At 39.2% G+C, this 27,489-nt stretch overlaps 2 protein-coding genes across 2 annotated transcripts in view; one reads left to right on the plus strand and one right to left on the minus strand.

Annotated features, from left to right (window-relative positions):
- The window catches only part of Plcxd3 (phosphatidylinositol specific phospholipase C X domain containing 3), a 201,606-nt gene that overhangs the window by 32,646 nt on the left and 141,471 nt on the right, over positions 1-27,489 (plus strand). The gene's annotated exons all lie outside the window — the stretch shown is intronic.
- On the minus strand, positions 20,171-21,899 carry LOC101601292 (glycylpeptide N-tetradecanoyltransferase 2-like). Its single transcript, XM_012947514.2, is given in 2 exon segments — positions 20,171-21,268; positions 21,270-21,899. Coding segments are annotated over 2 exon segments (1,587 nt in total). The 5' UTR covers positions 21,885-21,899; the 3' UTR covers positions 20,171-20,296.

Raw genomic sequence — 27,489 nt, forward strand, 5'->3', positions numbered from 1 at the left:
CTGAATATGATGATTCTAGTAGATGTCCCAGTCCTTTACAGGAATATGGAAACCCTTGTCTGAACTAGACATCTGCCAAAAAGTTTGTCAAGCTACTGGACCATGGTTTAATATGGCTAGTTTTACAAGACTTTGGGTAGACAAAATTCTCAATTTCAGTACACCTATTTATGTAGATGGGGCTTAGTCAATGGAAATCATAGGTATCTCAGACTAAATTACCACACCACAATTTCTATTGAGTCATCCCTATAGGAACAGTAGGGAACCGATGAGGTGGTAGAATCTGATTTGTTTCTGACTTCAACCTGGACTGATCTGCTCCTACTATGTAGAAACAGAATAAGCCTCATTTCTGAAAGTCCAAATAATCCTGGTGGGCTCCTTTTATGGTGTGACCATCTCTATAATCTCTATGTCTATGTCTAGTCTCTATAATCTGACTCTTGTGCCTCTGTGTGTTTCTCTCTATGCCTCCCTAGTTTATTTCATTTAATCATTCAAAAGCAGATCTTGAGTGCTATAAACATAAGGCCAATGGTAGAAATATCCATGTAGGTACCAAGTGAAGCAGTGATGACAAATGTTTCTGTAACCAAGTGCCTTACACCATGGTTTCACACCATGGTTACACAGCACACTTAATAAAAGAGAGAAAATAAAATTTCCAAACATGACAGTGACTCAGTAGTAAATTATTACTTTAAGAGGTATTATTTACCCTTCCTCTCCTTTCATGGGTTTTTCAAGTAGGAGAGCTATTTCCCTGACTGCCTTTAGTAGGATGTAAAAGTGAGAAAAGAGAGAGAGAGATTGTTTTAGACATGTTACACAATTCTTGAGGACTAACTTTTCATTAGTATATATTAATTATAGAAATACTGGGTTTATTATGTAATGCTCATATATGTATTTAATGTACTTTGATCATATTCTAAGATTATCTTTCCTTCATTTCCACTGCATAATATGCTAATATTCCCCTTTAGTTTTATTTAAAATAAATTTTATTTTATTTATTTATTTGAGAGACAGAGGGGAGAGAGAATGGGTACAGCAGGGCCTCCAGCCACTGCAAATGGACTCCAAATGTGTGCATCTTCTCCCTTGTGCACCTGGCTTACATGGGTACTGGGAAGTGGAACCTGAGTCTTTAGGCTTTTCAGGCAAGTGCCTTAAATGCTAAGCCATTTCTCTAGTGCCCCCTTTATATTTTGTCTGCTGAAATAGTTTACAAAGTTTCTTCTAATACTTAGCTCCAATAATTTAATTTATTTTTGAGTAAACTAATTACCAAACTATATTATTTGATTTGATTTTTCATTTCATTTTTGGGTAGTGAGTCATATAACTTTGGGTTCTTTTAGAAAACAAGAAAAGATTGTTATTTGACAAAGATTCATCACTACTAACATTATTCTTAATGCATTTGCTCATAAAATACAAAAAAAAAATCCTTATACCACATTTGGAAACCAGACTTGTAATAACTTTTTGACCAAAGACATAAAATGTTGAATCTATAAGAGTAGAAGAACCAAAATACAATTTCTGAAGTATCAAAGGATCATCCAAATAGTTTTGCACATCTACAAATAAAGAATTTAAAAATACTTACAAAAATTAAAACATAATTCACTTGGTGATAATAACTTTAATAGCTAATTATCAAAGATTTCAAATAAAATTATGTTTTATAACTACATAACAACTCTGTCAAATATGGTAACGGATTTTTTGGTTCTATGTAGGCTTACTGGATAACATTATTTTTTGTGGAAGCACACTAGTCCTTACTCACCAAGAGCTCAGTGACACTGAATTACTAACCTAGAAGTCATACAACACTGCTTTTCTACTTTCAATGTCAGCATTCCACTCTCAATGTTGGTGAGCACCAATGAATTCTGGAATTTACATAATAGTATTTCGTATTTCTCACCTTAAAGTTTCTTCAACTTAAAAAAGTATACTGAATCATGCACATGTACTTTGAGAAGATAAGGAACACATTTTTGTTACTTTTACACGTCAAAATCTGATGGAGCACCTGAGCACTTCTATTCATTTGCATTTTGAATGGTTAATGTACACCTCAACTGGAACAAAGGTTCCATTAAAATTAGGCCAACACTACTGAAATTAACAACATGGAGTGTAAGAAATGAGAATTCTCTGCGTCTAAAATGTTTACAGTTCAAAGGGGAAGCAACATACCCAGAGGGACACCTTAGTGGACACTGGGTAACATTTACGTTACGTAAGCACAAATTTTATTGGAAGGTTTAGGTTAATGAAGTCCTCTCAGTTATAGTTCATTTTATTCCTGTAATACATAGGTAATGCCCCTTTCACATATGATTTTGATCTGGGGCTGTTCATTGGCATTGAAATCTACCATTAGTTACTCCCAACCTTGGTATTGGTGTATCACCTGATTCTTTTCCTTCATGATGCATTCTCTCTTCTTCATGATACTGTAGGCTATCAGACTCAGAATACATATTGTTGAATACTTGTATTTATATATACTTACTGAAGATGTGCCTTAAGTTGGGTACCAAGCAAGTTAGTAAGGAAAGGTATAAATCTAACAGGTATATCTACAGTATGAAATGATGATGTTGGTACAGAAACATCATGGTAAACTGAGAAATCAGTATAGGGAAGGATCTGTGGTAAAATGGAATAAGACATGTGGCAGTAAAAGATAAGGCTATTTCCCCAGGTGGCAGTCTCTTGAAGACAGTTCTATGAAATTGTATTGGTCTTACAAAGTTGTATTTTAGGAATATTACTTTTATATTGATATGCAATTGGGACCTGAGAAGTGTGATGCTGGCTTGGTATGGCCTGTCTATTTGACAAAATTAGCAGGATTGATCTGGGTTTGTAACATAGTATTTATTTGTTGTGTTGTTATTTTTTTTATTCTATGTTTTGTTACTGATTTTTCACCTCTGTTGATAGCTATGGGATCTAAATAATTGTAGGGCTTTAAAAAAGTTATTATGCCACATTTAAATAATGACTTTTTTACTTGTATGAAATCTTAAAGACTGTTACCCCTCAACACTTTTATCTAATCTCATTGCTATTTATATTGGGAAGAATTGAGAGACAACTTCCCCTAACCTGTTCAGATACGTAAAAGACAGGAAATATATTTATCATTTGTCAGCCAGATGCTTGCTGCAGCCTTCAGTCTAGGTCAAAAAGAAGGGAATATTTTACTATGATGAATTTTACAGTAGGAATGTATTTCATATTGGTCATATTCCTATTGGTTATACACTTATATCCCCTTTCCTGTGCCCCTATTCCACTGAGGGTCCTCCTTCCTCAGTGGGATCGTTGGTATTCACTATGGGGTCATGAATTTGCCAGTCAGTCTCAATTGGGGGAAAATGCCTTAGGATACACTTTCCTACTCTGTGGCTCCTACAATCTTGCTGCTCCTTCTTTTGCAATCTTCCATGAAGCTCGGTGGCCATGTTGTATGTCTTTTCATCTTGAGCTGTCTTGAATTTCTGTTTTGATGTAATTTGAGTTTCCTTAGTGTCTCCCATCACCTCCCTGGAGGAGGTTTTCAGGCTGGCAGTGAGAGCAGAACTTGAGTTTAAATCACTACTTTCTCATGGGTCCTGCCAGATATGATAGTGATGACTCATCTTGCGCTAGGCAGTCAGCTATCTTTTGATATGTATTGTTGGATCTTGGTTCTCTTTGATATTTGCTACCATCTATTTATAAAAAAACAAAAAAGCAGATTCTCCAACCAAGAGTGAGAGCAGGATGGATCAATGGGGGTAAACATAGTGTTTTCAAAGACCTTTTGATGGAAATATCCTCTCTTCTTAGCCAAAGAACAGTAGGAGCTTCTTTCTAGGGTTTTTGACCTTCCTCTCCATAAGATTTTGACTTGGTTCTCGGTGCCAGGTACGAATTTCCTATCACTAAGTGTGCCTCATATTCAATGAGAGGACAGTTGATTATCTTCTGCTCATGTGCCACTGTTGCACAGGTATGCATATCTTGCCCAGCTGGTTGATTTTGTAGCTTTTAGGATTCCCTGCTTGTCCATGCTCTTGGTGACCATTATCCCCCAGCAGCTCACATAGCACTTTTCAGCACTAAGTGGGCAAGCAAGCAAGGAGCTGGTGTCCTTCTTAGTGTCACCATGATCTCTTGTTACCCCAGGCTCACAGTTTGTGGTGGTGTAAGAAGGGAATATTAATCAACAGAGTTATTATTATTGTTTTATAAATTTGAGCGTATAGCTGAGGTTTAAAGCATCTAGTTTTCTTAGGAAATATGAAGGAAAAAAAAAGCAAAAATCAAGCTATACTCTATGTGAATGTCTAACTAAAAGATGCTCTAGTCACAAGGAAATAAGTTATAAGAACAGGTATTCTAAAAATACCGATCTATCTTTCAATTTGGAAATGTATATCTAAATTGTAGTATATATTACCTATATGTGTATAATCCTGCCCAGTATTTCTGCATAAATTATTTTGTGCAGCTTTGTGGAGACTCTTTTTCTGCTGTTTTTAGCTCCTGAAATAAATGCAATGCACTTATAACAGATGTTTTTGAAGGTCCTTTAAATATTTATTTATTTATTGGAGAGAAAGGGGGCAGATAGAGGGAGGGAGGGAGGTGGGGGAGAGAGAGAGAGAGAGAGAAGGAATGGTTGTGGTAGTGCTTCTAGCAAACAACTCCCGACACATGCACCACCTTGCGCATCTGGTTTACGTGGGTACTGGGGAATGGAATACTGATCCTTAGGCCTCACTGCAAGTGCCTCAACCACTAAGCCATCTATCCTGCCTACCCTTGAGGTTTTAATACTGTGTTAAAAAAAAAAACAAAAAACAACAAACTTCTGCTTTGGATTCTTTAAGGCAAAGCAAATTCGGCATTAGGTTTCCAGGGAAGCTTAGCATTAGTGTGAAATGACACAGCCCTCTTCTTGGCTACTCACCTTACTCACTGTTCCATCCACCACTTAACACAATGGTTGGTACCGGATAAATATTCAGCTAACATTTATGTCACTGCCAAATGTTTGGTCATTAAGGTAAATGGACATTATGTCTCATATTAATCCTGGCTGCATATTTTCATGTGCTTACTCTCAGAATTACATTTTCATTAATTTTCAATGTTTTTATAATAATAATTATTATTATTATTATCACCACAACATATTTTGTATGGTTACATCATGTGTTGATAACCTCTTTGCCCTTGTTCCTACCCCCATTCCATTGATTTTTATGTATATATGTTTGTGCTTATCTGTGGGGGTGGGGCAAGTATGCATGTACAAGCCAGAAAACAACCTCAGGTACACCATCTACCTCTTTTGAAACAAGGTCTCTCTTTAGCCTAGACTAGACAATAAAGCTAAATTGGCTGTCCAGCAAGCCTAAGGGATCCTCCTGTCTTTGCCTCCCCAGCACTAGGATTATGTGCCTCCATGCTCAGCTTTTGTACTTTGGTACTAGAGATTGAGCTAAGGCCCTCATACTGTGAGGCCAGCAATTTACTGACTGAGCTATCTCCCCAGCTGTACTTCACTAATTTTGATTTTCCTTTTCAACTTTTTTGTTTCTATCTACTTTTAAATTTTCAACTCCATTCTCCCTCAGTCCTTTATTTTTTCTGTTTGAAGTTTTTTTAATTATTGAATGCTTAAAGCTTCAGATATTTAGTCATTTGAAACTGTTTTCTTATACTCTCTGAGCTAGCCAATCTTGAACACTATTGACCTTGTCAAGAGGAAGGGGAAACAATCTATGGATGCTAGTTAAACATGGTTCCAGTGACAACTCCCATCTAGTCTTTTAAAACTGCTTCTGTGTCTCAAACACATTGTGAATAATGATGGCTGATTTCCCCTAGTTGAACTTAATGCTTGTAGGTTTTTTTTTTCCCCTCTCATATGTATAGAGTTCCTCTGCATCATCAGTAAGCAGCCTTGTGTGCCTGTGGTCTCTGTTTTCTTATAACTATATAGCATATTTTTAGGAAAAAATGAGCTGGGTCCCTGTAGTTTACAAAATGGGGAAGACATAGTCTTTCTGTATAACTACAGTGTCCTTTTGTCTCCAACAACCTGTTCCACTAGGTGACATGTCATATGATGAGCTCTCATGCACATTCTAGTCTTCAAGGGCTCAAGTCCCATGGAAATTTCCAAATCAAAAGCAGTTAAAAAGAAGCTCACGTGAAATATTTTCAATATCACCATTTCGGATACAGTTGTACTTTTCTGAAAGCAGAGGTACAAGTTCTTTAGGAATGAGTCCTACCATAGGTTGGTCACACTGGGGAAGGTGTCTCTAGTCATCTGAGCGGAAACTGGGGACTTCCTTGACCAACGTCTGATATATGTTTCTTCGAGTAACCTGCCATTCCAAAGCACAAGAGCTTCATAAAGCTGCGTATACCTACTCCAGCTATTGAAATATCTATTTCTCCTGTTTAATGGGATGTTGTCATGATTTTACTTTATAGTTTGCAAAGGAAAATGTAGAATTCTTAGTTATAGGTGGCTGTCTAATGTGAGGACAAGAACGAATGCCAGGTCATGTGGATGTCAGCAGTTCCTTAACTTGGTTATCCAGTAAAAAAGAATTATATATGGAAGGTATTTACCTTGAATTGACATTTTTCTTAGTTTTATATTATGGTGAAAAAGTTCCCAAAAATATCTTTACTGAAAGTTCTTATGCCCCATTGATTCCTGCAGGGTTGGTGTGCTCACTTTGCCATCACGCTACTAATACGTTGTCATGAACCACCATCCCTCTAAAGAGAGCAGGAAGACACTAGGAATGCGATCTTCCTTAATCGTCTTAGTCCATTTAGACATAACAAAATGCCACCAACAGACTGTCTTGGAAATAGCAGATGTTGCTTCTAACACTCCCGGAAGCTGGCACTGTAGGTTTAGTGTCTGGACAGGGTCTGCTTTCTGCTTCAGGTATGGCCATCTTTCGGTGGTGTCTCTCATGTGGAAGGAGTATGAGATCTTTCTAGATCCTCTTCATAAGGATATGAATCTTTCTCAGGTCCAAAGGTATCCCCTTATGATATCCTTGCCATGCAGACTGAGTTCTCACACCTGAATTTTGAAGAAACACAGATGTGGTCTGAATGTAATTAAAAATAAGTTATTAATTAACATTATATAAATTAATTAATTAAAATAGGTAACTGTAGGGTTGAAAATGTGGGTATCTTTGCAGGGAGAATGATTATTTTATTTTTCATTTATCCTTATTTTTCCTTATCTCTTTTAGAAAAAAAAAGTAGCCATTTTATATGCATATTCCTGAACACACAGTGAGATAATAGGACTTAATGAGTGCAGTAAATAGTTGTGTTTTTTGTTTATTTGCTAAATGGTTATACAAAGGTTATAAACAAGATTTCAATAGCTTACACAAAAATAGGCAGCATCTAGGATCTTTGTTTAAGGTCCCTTTTATTACTTTGTCTACCTCTACTGTCCCATCTTAAATTGAACCACTCCTCAGAATTTCCAATCATACTTATCCCACTTTGCACAGCTTACTAAATGTATAGTGTAATTTGAATCTTTATTTTCCTGACTCTAGACCTTATCTACTTTTACGCTAGACCACTTACTTACCCAGGAATAATAGAGCAGTAGCAGTAGCAGAACGTCACATGTTAAATAGTTTTGTAGTTTAAAAGGCATTTCTTCATTCATCGTTGTTTTAAACAAACCAGTAATACAGGATGAGTGTGTTTTTCTTTATTTCAGAAACTGCATGATCATACTTTCAAAGGTGATGGGGAAATACATATTTTTGAAATTACCATTTAGGTTTATTATAGTAGTGATAATGACCTTACATTCTTTTGGAAATCTGCTAGGAGCAAATAGTCTAATAATCGAAACAGATTTTCCTTTTGAAAACAGGCCATGCAGTTTTTTCAGAACACACGACATGGTCCTTCACATGATGTGACTGTCCCTTTCATGCTCAGTTGGGTATGTGGAGTATGTTCCTATGCTCCACACCACATGTTTTATCCCAAATGTCCTTCCCTTTTCTTGTCCTGTCAGTTGATGTGTACCTTCCTCTCCAGAGTTTGGGTTCTCCAGTGCTGTCTTTGAGGTCTGTCACTGTAGCTGCCAGTTGTTCACATCATCTTTCTGGTGTGATTTAGCCATCTTTCTCTGAGGTCATTTAAACCTCTAAATCTTAGTTTAAATGGGAAATGATGATTTGGGTTATTGATAGCGTAAAGAGACAAGTCAGTCTTGTCAATAGAAAATAAAACATTAAAATACTTCATATGTTAGTTTCCTGGGGCTCCTACAAGTGTCCACAAACCACATAGCATTCAGAATTGTATTTTTTTTAGCTGTACAGAGCGTAGTCTAAAATCAAAGCATTGGCAGGATTAGCTTGTTTTGGAGAGTCTAAGAAAGAGGTGGGGAGGAAGGAGAGAGGGACGGAGTCATTTCTATGTCTTTCTTAGGTTCTTGTGGTTGCCTGTCTGCAATCCTTTGTGCCCTTTGGCTTGAAGATGCATTTCTGTAACATGTGCCTCTATCATCATGTTGCCTTTTTATCTTACCGGGCGCTTCAGTGTCTTCATGGGCTTTCTTTCATAATATGCTATTGAGTCTGGATATTGATGTCCCCCCACCCTCATGTGAAGACCTAATCACCAAGATGTGCTGGCTAGCAGACAGGGCCTTTGGAGACAGTTGGGCTACCAGAGCCTACTCACATAAATGGTATTAGTGGCTCTAATAAAAAGACACCAGAGAGGTAGCTAGCTTCTTCCTCCATGTGAGGAAAGAACTAGAGGGTGGCGTCTGTGACCAAAAATCAGATATCAAATCTATCATCACTCTGATTTTAGACTTTTCTACCCCAGCACTATGAAACATTAATTGATATTACTTAAAAACCACCCAAGATTTATACTATGTGGTTATAATAGCCTTCATGGATACCTGTCACTGGGTGTATGGTCTATTTTTGTTTTTAAGAGAGGTGCTACTCTTTTAAAAAATATTTTATTTTATGTGTTTACTTGAGAGAATGAGAAAGAGGGAGAAAGAGAGGGAAGGAGGAAGACAGAGAAAAAAGAATGAGCACATCAGGGCCTCTTACTACTGCAAACAAATTTCAGATGCACGTGCTACCTTGTGCCTCTGGGTGGTGGGTCCTGGGAATCAAACCTGGGTCCTTTGGCTTTTCAGGCCAGTGCCTTACCTGCTAAGCCATCTCTCCAGCCTGGTAGAGTCTATCTTAATCCTATATAGTTCCTCTTACAATGTGCTTTGCAAGGCTGTAGAGATGGCTCAGTGGTTAAAGGCACTTGATTGCAAAGCCCAAGAGCCCAGGTTCATTCTCCTCACATAAAGCCAGATGCACAAAGTCCCACATGCATCTGGAGTTCATTTGCAGTGTCAAGAGGCTTGTGGCACCCATACTTTCTCTGTGTCTTTGTCTCTATCTAATAACTAACCAAATAAAATATGTGAATTTCAAAGATTCTCTTTCCAAATGAAGTAGCCTTGTGAAGTTGAGTGAAAATGACTTTTGAGAGGACTCTAACCCAAATCCTTGGGACTTGTTTCCAGCATTCAAGGAAGTGAATTATGATTTAGTGGACTCTCAAGAGGCCCAAAGTCATGCCAATTAGAGGGGATTTCTGTGTGATGACAACATGGAGAGTTGAATGTTTGAAAAATTAAAACATAGAAGCCTAACAGGCATGATCATTGTCTTGAGTGCATCTAAAGAGGACACATAATTGGACCATAGCTCCACGTACTGCCACTGAATCATCTCATCATGAGCATTAACACATTAGCAAAACCATGGAAATGTAATTCTGTTCTCAGGAATACTGGAGGCTTGCCAGGTAAGGCTGTACCATTCTGGAGGAGAGAGACTAGGACAAAAAATTCCCTATGTATTCACATTTTTTATTGTCCAACCTTGGATTCTGAGATTATAGAGCCTACTGCACAAAATGCTTCCTGTTCTATTGAGGAAAAATATTTAGTGCCTACTATACACTAAATGCTAATTAAGCCCCCTTTATGACACAGAAGTAACTCTACTTCGAAAAACCAGCCTCTGAAATGTTCACTAGTGCCTGAATACAGAGCTCAAGCTCAACATTCAACAGGAAGCATTTGGTCAGGGCTTAAATCAATATTTGCTTGCACCTGTGCTATAAAAAGGCAGAACAAAGTGGAGTAACTCTAGGTGAGTAACTAGGCTGCGTGTGGTCTATAAAAGAGTAGAAATAACAAAGAACACAGCTTTTTGTAGTCAGAAAAAGAAGATAGAAAATCAGTAGTGAGCCTGGCAATGAAACATGGAGTCATGATTCTGTGATACTGATTCTGACAGGAAGTTGAGTGGCACACATAGGAAGAGCCGAAAGTCTCATGTAAGAGAGAATAAAATGGGGGTTACCAGGTACTAAAGAGGTGTGAGACAGGCAGATGTTAGTCAGATGATACAAATTTTCAAACAGGAAGAATAACTTTAAGAAATCTAAGGTATAACATATGACTATAGTTAATGCATTGTATATACACTGTCCCTTAGTACCAATAGTGTGGCTTAATATTTTTTTTAATGATGGTGTGAAATTAATACACATTTAGTAGAAACCCAATTTCGATGGACTCCTGAGATGCAGTATCATACTCCTTAGGGTTCTGGGCAGTAGCAATCCATGGCTCCCAGTCAGCCCTGTAAACCTTTGGTTAAGCAATACTTGACAGCATATGTACTAAATGTATTTCTATAGGTTATTTACTCTTTATAAAAATATTTATTGATTTATTTGATAGAGAGAGGCAGACACAGAAAGAATACAAATGTACCAGGGCCTCCTGCCAGTGCAAACAAGCTCCAAATGCATGTGCCACTTTGTGCATCTGGCTTTATGTGGGTACTGGGGAATCAATCCCAGGCTGTCAGGCTTTGCAAGCAAGCACCTTTAACCACAGAGCCATCTCTCCAGCCCTATTGAATCTTTGCAGTCCATCCACATTATTGCTTATATCAGTGGCTCATGCTTTATCAATGGCTATTCTGAAGAAAGATAGTCAGGGGGCTAATAAAGGACCACAAGAAACATTTTAGAGATTTAAAATGTATTATTGTATTATTGTGTATTATTGTAAAAATGTGCTATTGTGATTAACATACTATATCTGTAAATATGTATACATGTGTGTATATAGTTAAAACTTACTGAATTGTTCATTATTCCAAATATGTATATTGAATTATACATTAATAAAAACTGATCTTAGAAACAAAAAAATAAGAAAATCATTTCAATTTATTAAACCTACAACTGGTTTATTCATACATAGTCCCATTATGAAGAGCACTTAATTAGAAAGATGTGAAAACAGTAAACTTCAAATGTTCTCATCATAAATAAATGATAAATACTTGAGGTAATATATTTAATCAAACTAATTATCTACTCCACTATACATGAAAATTTCATCTTTTTTTTCTTTTGCTGTGCTGAGAATGGAACCCATGACCTTGCCCATGTTAGACAAGTCTTATACCACTGAGCTACTATGTATGCATGTCAGAAGTTGTATTGCACACCATAAATAAGTGCTGTACATTTATTTTTTGGTAAATGCATTTTATCAATTAAAAAGAAAATCGAGTGGCACAATTTTCAGGCTAAGGAAAGATATGAGAGCCTTGCAGTTGTGTTCCTTTAAGTGCACATGATTTTAAATTTCTGGTAGCAGCTGGCCTGGCCAGTATTCATCAAAAATAAAAAAACATTATTCACCATTGTTCAGTTAAGTATGTCTCTGCCCACATGGACTTTGAAGTAGACTCCACAGAAGTTCTCTTTGAGTTCAGTGTAGGGAAGCTGGGGTGTGTAACGTTGCCGTGTGTCTGTGTTGTGGCTTCTTCATTTGAAGTTTAGATTTGACCTTATTCTAGTAACTTACTTTTTCTGGACACTATGGTATGTCATGTTAATAGAAGGTAGATGGGAAGTTTCATGTATTCTGGGGCTCATTGCCTGCTCATTTTTTTTTTATCTATTCTAGATGAAAGCCATTATAGTCTCTATGACATTTAAATCATCTCAAACACATCGTCTGTATTTGATAAAAAGCTGGGCTGGGTAGATGGCTCAATGGTTAAAAGCACTTCTTTGCAAAGCCTGGTGGCCTGGGTTCAATTCCCCAGTACCCACATAAAGCTGATGCACAAAGTGGCACATGTATCTGGAGTTGTTTACAGTAGCAAGAGGCCCTGGTGTGCTCATTTTCTCCCTCCCTCTCTCTCTCTTTCTCTCTCCCTCTCTCTCTCTCCCCTTTCAAATAAATAAATTAAGATATGTTTTTAAAAGCTAACCAACTTCACTTTGTGAGTATAGATTGTTCACAAATTGTTTCCTCTTGATAGTTAATAAGGTTTTGTGCTTTTGACATCTTGATGGTATAGAACTAAAGAAGGGAAATGGTCCAAATTTGGACGAGTAAATTAACAGGAAACAAGTATGGCAACATTTAGAAGACAGAACAATACTGGGAAGATAAACTTGGGAGGGAGGCAAAAGTAGGGGTTCACAGTTGGCTTTTTGTGTCAAGTTCCTTCTCTGTTGTGGAGGTATTTTTTTAAATTTTAAATTAGGAAATAATTACTTTGAGAAGAAAGCAAGACTTGGCCAACAGTGTGGTGATCCAAATTCACGGCTTCTTCACATAGTGACAAAATTGTTCTCATCTGACAGTTGGAGAAATCTCATACTCCAAGGGTCAGACAGGCCTTGACAAGCCTCCAAAACAACAAGTAAATGGCATTTTATCCAACTGTTCAGTGAATCGGTTCATTGTATTGTTTAAAGAAAATTGCTACCTAAAAGCTCTAGAATAAAATGCCAAATGTCAAAAGAGACAGTACCCCATGGACAGGCAGTACTAAAGGTAAATTTTCCCTCTAGTGTACATCATTGGGTGAGTTTATTGGGTCCTCCACTGCACCCCCCCCCCCAAATTAGGGGTTGATATATGTAAAAAATAATATTGTAGCTCTACCAGACAAGGAAATCTCTCTATATATCTTCAGAGCTGTTCCTCAGATGCTTTGACAATACCGTGCCTTTTGCCCCTGCGTAAGCCTGTGGGCAGACTGCTACCTGCATTATCACAGTATCACAGTTGTCTCTACCCATCTTGTCAGCTGCAGTGAGACCTTGTGGACTCAAGACAGCTCTGTGCTTACATTGCAATAATAAGCACTTAACCATCTGTCGTTTTGAATTGTAAGTAGAATCCCACAGACTCCCTCCTAAAACATATCTTTTATAACATTCACCAAAGATTATACTTATATTCTACACATTTCTTATAGGAGAGAACTCACTGACTTAACAAAATATTTTACATATGCATATTAGGCACCAGAAATAATAAAATAGATTTGCATGTTTATTTCTACTTTACCTGAGATGTTGTGGGGTGTGTAGAAGTCTGTGAAAATCATGGACCATTATTTTCTTACGTAGAATGTACATAACCTCTTTAACATGTACCAAAAGAACACTGAGTTTCCAGATTTCATTGAGAAATGTATATATATAAAATCTCAGCTTAATACCTAATATGTGTATTTAGAACCTGTTCCTAACTTGGAATCCAGGTCAGAGATGAAAGTACAGGATCACACTGTGTGATCATCAACTTGGGAAAGAGATAGCAAGAAGTCCTACTTCATTTTCCTTCCTGTTCCTTTTTCTCTCCTTTCATCCTTCCCAGTGTTTATGCTGCAACCCACCTTGTTATTTTGCCTCTTCCCATAAATCCATCTGGTCACCCCTATCTGTGGAATCTTTGAATGGTAAAAAGGGAATGCGTGGCTGCTTCATCGCTTTTCCGCACACCTCCTGAAGGAAGGTCTGCAGGCAGGCACCAGAGGCCACCCACAGCCCTAGAAAACCACCGAGAAAGTGTGCCAGGATGCCTTAACAGATGGGGTATTCTGAGAAGATGAGAGGGAAAAGTGAAAACACTAAAATTTGCTTCTCTCTTTGCTGCTGAGGACCTGACTTTAAGTGTGCCTTTGGCAGAACTTATGCCTGCTTTAGTGTTGCTAGACTTCAAGAACAAGGGTAACTTTAGGCAGCGCTCCTGACAGACGCCTTCTTCACTCACTTTGGGACTTCATCTTGAAACTATTGATGAGGAGGAGGTCAAATTTTCATTTTCTGTCAAGTGAAACTTGCTAATTAAAACACCATGTCTTTTATCTTTGATCTTTTAAAAACAGAATGAAGAAGCTTATTCAATGGCCTCCTGGCAGGAAGATTTTGTGTCTATAAATAAATATTAATTTCCTATCAATTCTGGCTTGCCAAAGATCAGCAGGTTCTCTGTTTCTTTATGTCAGTGTTTTAAAGTGACATTTTTTAGGCCTCTCAATGTCTTCATTCTGAGAAAATCAAACGAAGCAAGAGCATAAAAACAAAAAAATATGGCACTCCATAGCTTAGAGTTGATGTTTTGTTTTGTTTTCAGGATGCTATTTCTGTATATAGAAATAGTTACTACATTTTACTCTCCTTTGTACTTCTTCAGAGAAGACTTTGATGAAATTGAACTGATAAAAGTACTCAATATGAGACCATTTCTCCAGGAAGAATAGGGGCTAGAACGTGTCTTCAGTACTGATGTTTAGGACACATGGTCCAACAGACACCGTTAGCGCTCTGCCCATATCCCTTGGCACTTCTCAACTAGCAAGAGCTTTTAAATCAAAGGCTCTGTAGTGGAACAGTGGTGTAAGGGGATGAGCCCTAACCAATGACAAGAAAATTGGGTGACATATATCTCAGCCTCTTCAATCCACAGGTGAGACAGCAGTGAGGACTGTTCTGTAGTCATTTCAGATATCCCCAGGACGGTGGAGTCCCCCTCCCCCAGCCTCTCAGTCGGCTCACTGGTACATGTTACACTACCACTTTCCTTTCCCTGCCTCTGGGAAGGGCCTCTGATATCACTATAGCTTTAGTAATCTCTGGGTCTGCCCTTAGCACTAATAAAAATTAAGCCGTGCATGGCAATAATGCATTTTCATTTGTGACCAAGAAAATGTCCCGTGTTACTACTAATAATAGAAAAGTCTTTAAGATGTTTACAAAACTTCAGTTTTGACCGGGGCCTAATGTCTAAGAGTTCTACATTTTAATATCAATAAAATAAATGTTTATTTACTCATTTATTTTTTTCTGAGACCAAATATAAATGGCATCAATGAAAATTAGTATAGGAATATCCATATCTGTAATTAATACCTCTTCTATTAGTAAAATTTAGATCATGCTATTATGGGAATAAGAACAATTACAAAAACTAAATGATAAAAGATAACATAATGCCAAAATGTAACATGAAAATAGAGACAATACATGCGGTGGTTTCAGCAAGGTGCCCTCCATAAACTTAGGTGTTGTGAATACTTATTCCTCAGCTGGTGGCAGTGTGGGTGGTAGAGCCTTCTTGGTGGAAGTGTGTTACCAAGGGTGGAGCCTGAGGTTTACTAACCCCTAGCTTGCAGTGTTTGGGCACATTCTGGCTCTGCTATTGTCTGCCTCATGGTGGCAAGGAAGCTGGGCCCAGCCTCTCCTCATCCCACACCTTCCCTGCCATCAGAGAGCTTCCCCTCTGTCCTGTAAGCCAAAATATTATCCTTCCATCAGCTGCATTTACAAGTTCAAGAGATCAAAGGGGAAGACAGGGGTTGAAAAGTGACTTATAAAATACCCCAAGGACATGTGATGGACAGGTATAGCATAGAAATGTGCATATGTGTCTGGATGAAATGAAGATTCTTTCTTTAAAGCACTGAATTTAGAAACATGTATAACCACTGTTCTTAGCCTTAGCTAGGTATTTTTCATAGTTCTCTCTATTCATCCATCTATCCTAGCTCTCTCACCTCTCTGTCCATCTGTGTATCATCTGTCATCTATGTAGTCACTTATTTTGTCAATGCTGGGGGTAAAATCCAGGACCTTGCTACAATTAAAGGCAGATTCAGAAATACTCTGCCTGTTCTTGGTTGGCATGTGATATAACAGAGCTACTGTCCTTGGTTTTTAGAAAAAAGTCAAGCTAAAATGTTTGGAAGGTGAATATTTTTCTTTTTCTTTTATTCTCCCCCATTTTTGTTTTTTCTATCTTAAAACAATATTGTAGCATTCATTCACTCTCCCATTCATCCATTTATTAAGCAAATGACTCTTTGGCTCTTTTTTTTTTTTAAGGCCATGCACTAGTTTTTACAATCTAGTAAAGGAATTGAAAGAGGAAGAACAAAAATCATGACTCCAAACTTAGGTGGTTGAAAAATTAGAAAAATAAGGATAGAAAATTGAATTTAGTTGTGATGTTGCAGGAAACTGAGTCACATAGAGATGGCACCAGGAGAATCAGAAGTTTATTCATGTTGTTGACATGGACTCAGGGGAATAACTTCCAAAGCCTGAGTACCAAGATCTTATAGCTCAGGGGTTCTATAGACAGTGTAGCAGGCAGTTTGGCATCATCCTGAATTTGTTATACTATTTGTGAGTTACAAGTTTCTAAACTTGCATGATTTGGGGGGAACAAATAGAAAATTCCTTAGTAATAAGTCAGGGATAAGAAAGTACAAATTTAGAACAGAAAGCTGTTTGTTCAGGGTGTTTGTGTCTGTGGCTGCACTGACCAGATAACATACAAGCAGATGCAGCTGCACAGCCAGGGAGGAGACTCGGGGCCATGTATTCTCCCTGGTAAAGCTTGCATAATGGAAACCATTTTAGAGTATCATCTGGGTCTGGTTTTTGTTATTTTTGTCTGCCATATTACCAACACCTTTTGATGTCTTTTATAAATACTACCCAGAAACATAAACTGCTCTGGTATCATCATAAATGTTAGCCCTATTATATTCCTGTATAAGTATTTGAAATTTTACAGATTTTAATTGAGAAGAAACAAAGCTGACTATCATATTGAGAAGATAAGGGAGGACCAAACAGAAGGACCATGAATATGGAGGGAGCCAGCAAATGCAATAAGCCAGCATCCTTACCATGTGTCTGACTGTCTCTGACTACAGAGCTAATAAGGCATAAGCTTTTGTAAGAAGCAGATCATTTTTCCAGCCAGGCCCAGCAAACATCAGCAGGGCAGATGGACGTCATTTCCATTAACCCCTGTATTCCATGCCGAATTCCTTAGGCTTCTGCTGTGTGAGGACCAGTCTGATTCTTGGATTGTGACAGGAGCAGGGCCGTAGTCTCCTTGTCAAGGACAGGTGTTCTCTGGAACTTGACCTTCAGGGGCCTTTCTGCGTCCCTGGTAATAAGAAATCTCTCACAACTGGCTGAGGATGCTCTGCTCCTAACTCTGGTATTATGAATCTATACTCTATCTTGCTGATGGTTATGGGCCCAACTCCTTAGGGATATATAGTAGGTCCCCTTGTGTTACAGATTTAAAAAAAAAATTGTTTATTTTTACTTAAGTATTCGATAGTGACAGAGAGAGAAAGAGGCAGATAGGGAGACAAGAGAGAGAATGGGCACACCAGGGCCTCCAGCCACTGCAAACGAACTCCAGACACGTGCAACCCCTTGTGCATCTGGCTAACGTGGGTCCTGGGGAATCGAGCCTCGAACCGGGATCCTTAGGCTTCACAGGCAAGCACTTAACCACTAAGCCATCTCTCCAGACCGTGTTACAGATTTTTTTTTTTTCGATATCAAAACAAAAGTTTATTGAGTCTAATGTCCATGCTTGTATAAATTCACTGTTTAAAAGGCTGGTACAATGCTTGTTAGCTACATCTGTATCTTACAACACTTAACATTTTTCTATCAAACTTAGAAAATGGGCCATAGACACAGTTCTGTTAAGTACAGAAGATGAAATAAACTGGAGAAGCATCATCAGCTATAGAGGAGTGATACTAAGTGCCAAGTAATACATTGTCTTCAGATGCAAGGGGTCTTTTTTTTTTTTTTCTTTTTCATATCAACTTGGCTTTTGGCTTAGAAGAAAGAATTGACTGGACAGAAAAAACCCAATAGTAAGAATTTGCTTCCTGTATGCGGTTAACATCCTTGCAAAATTTAACATGTTACAAAATTCAACATATATCCAAAGTATGCAGTGGGGCTAGCTAGCTCAGTGCTATTTTCTGTATTTAAAATATACATTGGTAATGTGCTTAAATTATAAAAAATGTAGTTAGTACTGTATTTTAATTATGAAGTAAAACATCAACTCTATGACCACTGGAATATGCAGTAAACGAATCTTTTTTTTTTTCTTCTTTTTTTTTTGAGGTAGTGTCTTGTTCCAGCCCAGGCTGACCTGGGATTCACTATGTAGTCTCAGGCTGGCCTTGAGCTCACAGCAATCCTCCTACCTCTGCCTCCCCAGTGCTGGAATTAAAGGCGTGCGCCACCATGTTCAGCCAGTAAATTAATCTCTCAAGGAACACTGTAACTATTTCCTCATAGGATAAGCACCTGACGAGAATTTTTTTATTGTAATTTTTATTTGAAAACCTAATTTGTATTATGACCTGTTGCTGGAAAAATGAATGAGAAAATTCCTAACCAGAGCTATGACTGGATTAAGTGAACTCTTGCTGACTTAATGCTCATCTCTGAAAACAATGTTTCAATGAATAGGCAGTTGTTTCTTGAAGGCTTTCTCCTGTTAAGAATGTAATGCAATTGGGTTTGAACTGTCTGATAGGATCTGCCATGACTTTAGGAAAGTGCTGATCCCAATTATGCACTACAGTAGCGCTCATATGACCCCTCTAGTGGGAGTATCAGAGATGCAAAGTTGTGGCTTTAACCCCTTTGGGGGTTCACTAATTCTTAAAGAGGCCAGACATTAAATAATTGAGGTTTTGCAGGCAACACAGCCTAAATCTGTCACCATTCAACTTGAGTGAAGCAGCCACAGGCAATGCCTGAATGAAAATATGACCATGTTCCAACAGAGCGTTTGAATTTAATGTGTCACAAGATGTCATTCTTTGGACTATTTTCCCCCAACCATTCAAAATAATCACGTTCAGCTTGTGGGCCATACTGTACAGGCGAGACTTAGCCCATGGGTCACACTTGGTGGTCCCTCTCTGCTATATGTTATGATTGGTTTTGCTGCAGTATGTACATGAAGGAAATGCCATGTTGTCTGCAAGTAGCTTTCGGGGCTGAGCCGAGGCACTGGTATAGCAAAGGCAGGAAGTAGTATCTACGTTATCTGAGTCAAGGTTTTAATGGCCTCATTTAGCATCTGTTTTTTTCCTTGGATTACCGGCAGTCTATACACCCATATATATAATGTGAAATTTTTTCCAACTTTTAGGTAAAAACAATATCAGTAACAAAATTATGAATACTTATTTACAAGTAAGACATTTCCATTAGCATGACAATATTCATGATAAGTTAAAGTCAGCATAAAGGAATATGTGCAATTTTGCATAAGTAATAAAAACATTCAAACTTTCCATGTCCTGATGGCACTAAATTCCACTGGGCATTTAATTTGACCTTAGACTTAATTTCCTTTACTTCACATACTCTTGGCATTCCTGGGAAGAATCGAGATTGCACAGCAGCAAGTCTGATCAGTAACGCGGGCTGTGCTGCTAAGAGTGTATTAATATTTGCCCAAATTGCTTCTTAAGCAATGCCCTGCCCCACTGAAGATGAAAGCATAGATCTGTGTTTACTGATCTGGTAACTTTACTTCAGGAATAGTGAGTACTGGTCTCTGCCACATTTTCATATTGCTCCATACAAATACCACCACTGTCGATCCATAAACATTCCCAGTGGCATCATGTGAGGTGACAGCCCTGGTGGGTCCTGTGTCATGTTAAACAAACATACCACCACTTAACGAACAAGAATGCAGTGGTTTCCCTCTGTTTAGGTTTAGGTCATTTCTAGGTAGTGGAGAAATGCTCTAGTCCTTTCCATCCCTCCCACAAGTAGATACACTCCCGAAAAGGGATGAATTTTAACATTCTAAATAGAAATGTGTCTTTCTGGTCACAAGGTGTTCTCTCTCTTCTGATTGTTAGCAACAACTTCATTTTCACCTGACTTTGTGCTTGTATTCTTTGGAATGGCAGTTCCAGGAATAATTAAATAATCATTAACAAACAAGAATATCAAAGTTCTGGAAATTGACATATCCATCCATCTATTGTAGTACAAGTCCAACCTTTTCAGAATCTGTCCCTGGACATGTCCAATTGTACAAATAATACTGCACATTCCCATCTCCTATGCCAAACTTCAGTTTTTCTAAGAATGTCTTGTTTTCCATCAAATCTAGTGCATTGAATACACCAAATCCTTCCAACTTGGCTATGATGAGGGCATCATTGATGAGGTCCAGCAGGGCTGTCTCTGTGTGAATGTTGTAGAAGGAGTAGGCCGCCTTGAGGCTCTTGTGGGCAGGGTGGTGCATGATTGTGGAGGGGAGCGCATAGAAGCTCAGGAAGTCTGTCAGCTTCCCGCTGGAACTTTCCACTACAAAAGTGTCAATAATGTGTTCCCGAGGGAGGAACCAATGAGCTGCTTCCTCTTCATCCATCAAAGGAGCTAGGTGAAACTTCTTCAAGTAACTGTTGATCAGTTCTTGAACTTTGACATCTTTTGGTTCCATTGCTCTCAAACCTGAGGTCTTTGTAACATCTGCAAGTCTGTAAAGCTTCATTGTTCTCTGTAAGGTCATATTTCTACTCAAGTGAGAAAATTTCACTTCTACCAATTTTTTTGGGTTTAGAGATCGATGCCAGTATCTGCATGTGGCTACAGGCTTAGGAAGAACCACTCCAGCAGTATACACAGCCTGAAAGATTCCTTTCAAGTTCACTCTTCTAGTGATTTCTCAAATTAACACTGGGGCTACTCGCTTTGTTCTCAGTTTTTTATGAGCACAAAGGAAGTTGATTTCCACCATCTTCTTCACACAGTCATAAATTCGGATGTTTGCTGGGATGGCACTTATAAAACCTACTAGCTTTCTATTTGAAGACACTCAGGCACCACAGTGCCACTGCAGGAGCCAGCCTGGGGGGCACAGAGCCCACAGCAGGAACTCGGGCGAGTAGTCAAAGCGGAACATGTTGTCATCATCTTCCACGTAATTCTCATTTAACAGCGTGTTACAGCTCCTTGAGCACTCTGGCATCACTCAAGTCTAAAGTATCCCACATAAAACCTTGTGGCAAAGAATATGGTTCCTGGCATACATTGTCTTTGTCTGGTTCAATTGCACCATGAGATGTTATGACTTCATTCAGTTTAGGTACCGGCTGTGTGTCCCAGAACTGGTATCTGTGCTTGGTGGCCTCATCAATGATCCTGGCTGGGATCTGGCACACGGAGAGCAGCTCCATTGCTCTCTGGATATCCTGAAGCTTCTGAATGGGGATGGAGGGGCTCTTATGATACATTCTTAAATCTATCCATTCACCTTCCATAGTATCACCACCCATGGCTGCTCCTGTTGAGATCTGAGGCCAGATGGTGTTGTGTTTTGAAGACTGCTGGATTTTAATCTCCTGGGAATCAGATGCAGAATCAGACTTGGCGCCTCCCGAGTTTGGCTTTTCCTTTTTTCCCTTCTGCTTCTTCTTTTTCTTTTTCACTCCCAGATCCCCTCCAGGACTTCCTTTGGCGTGCTCGGTCTCCTCCTCATTGTCCCTGTCTACGCCGCATGTGTCCTGGTCGTCCAGCTCCAGGCTCTGCTGGCTGGCCACAGACTCGCTGTCCTCCGCCATCGCGGCGGCGCGGGCCGGGAGGCGGCCCGTGTTACAGATTTTTTTTTTTAAATTATTTTTTTATTTGAGAGCGACAGACACGGAGAGAAAGACAGGTAGAGGGAGAGAGAGAGAATGGGCACGCCAGGGCTTCCAGCCACTGCAAACGAACTCCAGACGCGTGCGCCCCCTTGTGCATCTGGCTAACGTGGGACCTGGGGGACCGAGCCTCGAACCGGGGTCCTTAGGCTTCACAGGCAAGAGCTTAACCGCTAAGCCATCTCTCCAGCCCCCGTGTTACAGATTTTTAAGGGAACACTATCAGTGGCAGAAGAATCTGGATCACTTCTATAAATCTAAGCAAAGAAACACTGTACAACCAATACCATCAACATCAGCAAGCACAAACAGCCAGAGTTCCAAATGGTTTTACATTTTAGGGCTGGGCTGCATATTTGTCCTTATCACACCTTAGGGTGAGACTCTAAAATTTGCCCCCCATGACATACCTCTTTCTTGGTAGGGCGTCATTTATTGGTGACTTAAAATTTCAGACTGAATTTAAGGGGCCACATATTTTGGCCCCAATAGACTCATGACCATCTCATAACATAAATTGTATTTGGTCTTCTAACTTTAAAGGTCCCCACAACCTTAACCAACTTTTAAGATTGTTTTAAAGTCCCAAGTCTCATCTGAGATTTAGAACTATTTGATAACTATAAATCCTATAAAACCACAACAAGTTATGTGTTTTTAATGTGTTTTAAGTTTATTTAATTAATGTATTTATTTGAGAGCAACAGAGAGAAAGAAGGAGAGATAATGGGTATGCCAGGGCCTCTAGCCACTGCAAATGCACTCCAGATGCATGCACCCCCTTGTGCATCTGGCTAATGTTGGTCCTGGGGAACCAAGCCTCGAACCGAGGTCCTTAGGCTTCACAGGCAAGCACTTAACCACTAAGCCATCTCTACAGCCCCAGTTACGTGTTTTAACAGTAAAGACAGAGTAAACATTTCCATATTAATAAGGCATAACAAGGAGAGACTGGACCAATAAAAATTAGTAACCATTAGGTAAACAATTAAAAAAATTTTTTTCAAGGTATTTTCTTGTTCTATCCCAGGCTGGCCTGGAATTCACTATGTAGTCTGAGGCTTGCCTTGAACTCACAATAATCCTCCTATCTCTGCTTCCTGAGTGTTGGGATTAAAGGCCTACATCACCATACCTGGTTTAATTTCTGGGTTTTTTTAATTTAAAGGCAAACAGTGGCTGACTAATCAGGACCAGGTAGAGGCAGAAGAAGACATGACTCAATATGAGAGCTTTGTATTGTTGGTTGGCATCAGACAGGGGACCTATTAGTCTGAATCTTTATATTGTAATATTTTGTGGTCACATTCTCTTATTGGGTGTTTAAGATCATGCAGGCAGCCCAAAGTGATGCATTTTCAGAGGTCAGTAATGGCTCTGTAGGAGAGAGACTTTGAGGGACCTGTGCGGAGCTCGACTACTCTCAGCATTGTGTCATCTGCTAGGATAAGTCAAGGCCATGTTGACCAAGAGGCCCTTGCTCTTTTGGGAGGCTGCAGGACTGATTTTTCTGCCAATGTGACTCTCCTGTTACAGATGCACTGACTTGGAGTCCATGTCTGGGTCTCCATGCCTTCCCTGATCAAGAAGTCAGGTAACTTAACAGAGGCTAGAAGCTAGAAATGTCCTGTCATCTCCTGTGCCCTTTTGATCTGGGAGCAAGAACCAAAGAATATTGGTTGTCCTTTTAAACTCCAATGTTTCCAATTGGCTTTGGCTTCTACATATAGTTATTAATCACTCAGAGACTGCAGGCTTCTAATTAGCAAGACAAATTCAGTCAAATAAGTACAGAACATATCTGGTTAACAAAACAGATCTGGGTAGAGAATGACACAGAAAGTTTAAAATCATTCTGATTAACATTTAACTTTAGTTGTCATGTGACAGGGTAAGCCATGTCTGGAACATAGAAAGCAGACATATTTTACCTTTTAAGTATCTATCAGTTATAAGTATAGGCAAAACATGTTAGAAGTCCTGGAAACAATATTTTACCAACAACTTTAAATCAGCTAACATAATCTAGAAATTCTATATCAGGAAAAGATAAGAGAGTATAAAACCTTGACATGTGTGTTTGAAAATTTCTTTGGCTAATCTCTATTCCTATGTAGGTACCCATTCATATTAGGCAACTCTAATATCATCTATGCCCCAAAGAATGCAATCTGATCAAGCACTTTAAAACTCAGATTATCTGTTGTGTCTTTTTGTCTGGTAAAAATCTTATCTGACAGAGGTGTCTCTGGGTGACAAGAAGCAGGAGAGAAAATAAAGATTTATATATTTTGTTAAGTCTTGATAGCATTTAAATTTGTCCCTTAGTATATATCACATCTATACATGTCTTTAAGCCTCTGTTTAAATTTACTGAAACCTTTTATCTACATATATTTTTTACCTTACAGTCTAGGTAACCACTCTGTAATAATCCTTTTTTATTTTATCAAACAATTAACATACAACATTTAAAGTTTCCTTTCTGGTTTATTCTTTTATAACCAGTTTATCTCATTATAATTACTAACAAAAACTTTCACTGAAAACCATTTTAGCTAAATCACATGTTGGCCCCATTCCTTTATGTTAATATGCATCCCCGTCCCACTGAGGCCCTCCTCAATGGGGTTATGAATATATCAGCTAGTCTCTATGGGAGAGGCAATGTCTCAGAATACTCTTTATCATAATACTTATTTAAAAAAATTATTTCAATTATTTGAGAGATAAAGAGAGAAAGGGAGAGAATGGGTGTGCCAGGGCTTTCAGCTACTGCAAACAAATTTCAGATGTATGTGCAACTTTGTGCATCTGGCCTACGTGGGTCCTAAGGAATCGAACCTGGGTCCTTTGGCTTTGTGGTCAAGTACCTTAACTGCTAAATTAAGTCGTCCCTCCAGCCCCACATAAGACTTTTTTTTTTTTTTTCTGAGGTAGGGTCTCACTCTAGTTCAGGCTGATCTGGAATTCACTATATAGTGTCAGGGTGACCTCTTGAACTCATGGCAATTCTCCTACCTCTGCCTCTCGAGTGCTGGGATTAAAAGCATGTGTCACCATGCCACCATACCCGACATCCCTCATAAGACTTTTTAACATAACCACTGTTTTGTGTTTTTTTTTTTTTTTTTTTAACTTCATTAAGAAGCTCTAGGGGAAAGTGGCGGGAAGGAGGGTATTACCATGGGATATTTTTTATAATAATGGACAATGCTAATAAAAATTGAGAAAAAACTTTTAAAAATACAGAAAAAGAAGCTCTTTGAAATCACTTTTTATAAAATAATAGCTCAGATTTGATTTGTAATACTTATCCAGTATACTCATTTAAGTTTTATCAGTTGTTGACTTGGGAACCTTTTTCCTTATGAGGTTTTGTTTTTTTTGTAACACATTTTTGAAAGTATGAAAGCAGGTCTGAATATTACTAGAAAATTTCTGACAAATTCAGTATTGAGTATTCCAGAATCTAAGCATCAGATAGTTTGGAGACTGTTTTCTGCTAGCAGTTTCACAGAAACAGAGAAATAAGTAAACTTTAAAACAATTTTAACATATTTCTTATGAGAAGTCTGGATCTGTCCTCAACCACTTGGAACTTACCCATCATCACCCTGAGATCTCTGCGCTTGAAGGCCCCTTACTCCAGAAGGCAGGGAAGCCAGAGAAGCAGAGCCACCAGGGATTCCCCTGGGGCAGCATGAACCCAGCGTGGTCTGTACCTTGCTTCTCTGTTCAGCAATGAGATTTGTGGGTCAGGCTTCCCCTCCAACTCCCAGGGCCACCTAGACATTTTGCATCTCAAGCTCTGCAGGGAAAGTACCAAATGTCACACTGCAGGTGTCTGCTCATGTGTATTTCCCCGTTTTTGTCCTTGTCCTGGAGATCCGCCCCAGCTACAGCACATAAGAGCTAGACAGACAAGTTTCCCCCTGCCGTCTAGTATCTGCCTGGGATTGACCTCAGAGCCTAACTATTCCGCGTTGACTTCTTGCCCCTGAGGAGCGCAGTAGGATGGCATAACCCTTAGGGGGAATCTGTACTATGCTCTTCCCCAGTTCTCTTTTTTTGTCAGTTTGTACAGAGTAAGGGAGAAAAAACAAACTTTGATACAGATACAACATTTCTCTCAGAACCAAAAGTCATGGAGAAACAAAGGCTGGAACGCCTGGTGTTAGCTTAGAGCTAGAAACTATTTTAGGATGAGAACCCCTCAGATCTGTCCCAAGCACCTCATCCATATTAAGCTCAGAGGCCTGGGTATAAATCCACAGCCAGACTTTCATCTTGGTTGTCTCCTACCATTGTTTAACCCTTTCTACAGTGTCAGGCTGTGGAGCAATGGAACTCCCCCGTAGCCCACACAGCATTGTCTTCCCACCCAATTTCCTTGGCCTTGGGCCTAGCCGTTCCCATTCCCAGGCCCATCCAGTCAGCCCCTCAATCCTCCCTTTTAAGTGGAGTGTATATTTGGAGTCGTGTGTGTCAGAGGGGCCTATGGCCTAGAAGTTGGTCTGACTCCAGCTGAGCCTTTTCCCCTCTTATTCCAGGGAGAGTTTTGAATTTTTCTCAGGACTCTAGGATAGCTCCCCAACCTCACTGTCTTACAAATTCTTCTTCCTAAGGGTGGGGAAATCTTGCATTTTCTTTGTCTGTGATCTTAGTTACACTCATACTTACACTCTCGGGCCCATTCAACATTAAAATCTGCCATCCTAATTCATAGAGGATATTTAACTCTCCTGGTGTCGTCCTAATGTCATGATCCCCTGAGTAGTCTCTTTGGGAGTATGTTTCTGTTCTATTATGTAGTCAAGGACAGTGGGCTTGGTAGAAGATTCCCCCCACAATGAATTCCCCACCGTGTTGATTTGCAGAAAAGACACAAATGCAGACTTCCTGGGCATGCACATATATATATGTGTGTGTGAGCACCCCCCCCCACAGTCATACCAAGTGCACTTTTCATACAGAATCCAAATGGCCACCTCCCCTGAGATGACCCAACTAAACAGTCACAATGACTACCACAGACTCCAGATGACCACTTCTCACTGAAGTGACCTAAGTGAGCAGTCACAGTCACTGCAGAGAGGTGATCAATCTCTTTCTTCCATCAATTTGATGAGTCTGACTGAGCACCCCAGGGTTTCATACCAAATTTCTGGAGTCCCAGATGATTTGTCAAATCTCCTCATCAGGTCCATCTGGCAGAGTGCAGTCTAATAGCACAGGCCATGGCCCACAGAGTCTGGATCCAGAACAAAGGCTGGATGACACCTACCTGCCACTCCTGGCCACAACAAAGGCACAGTAATGGTGGCTTAAAGGGCCAGCATTCTCTGTGAGCACAGGGCACAATGGTGTTTCCACACAGAGATGGAGTGGAGAATCAGAGAAATTATTCATGTCAATATGGACTTGTACAAATAACTTCCGAAGCCTAACTACTAAGCTGTGAAAGCTCAGGGGTTTTATAGGTAGTATAGCAGGCAGTTTGACATCACCTTGAGTTCATTATACT

Source organism: Jaculus jaculus, chromosome 13 (genome assembly GCF_020740685.1).
Source record: "Jaculus jaculus isolate mJacJac1 chromosome 13, mJacJac1.mat.Y.cur, whole genome shotgun sequence".
NCBI lineage: Eukaryota > Metazoa > Chordata > Mammalia > Rodentia > Dipodidae > Jaculus > Jaculus jaculus.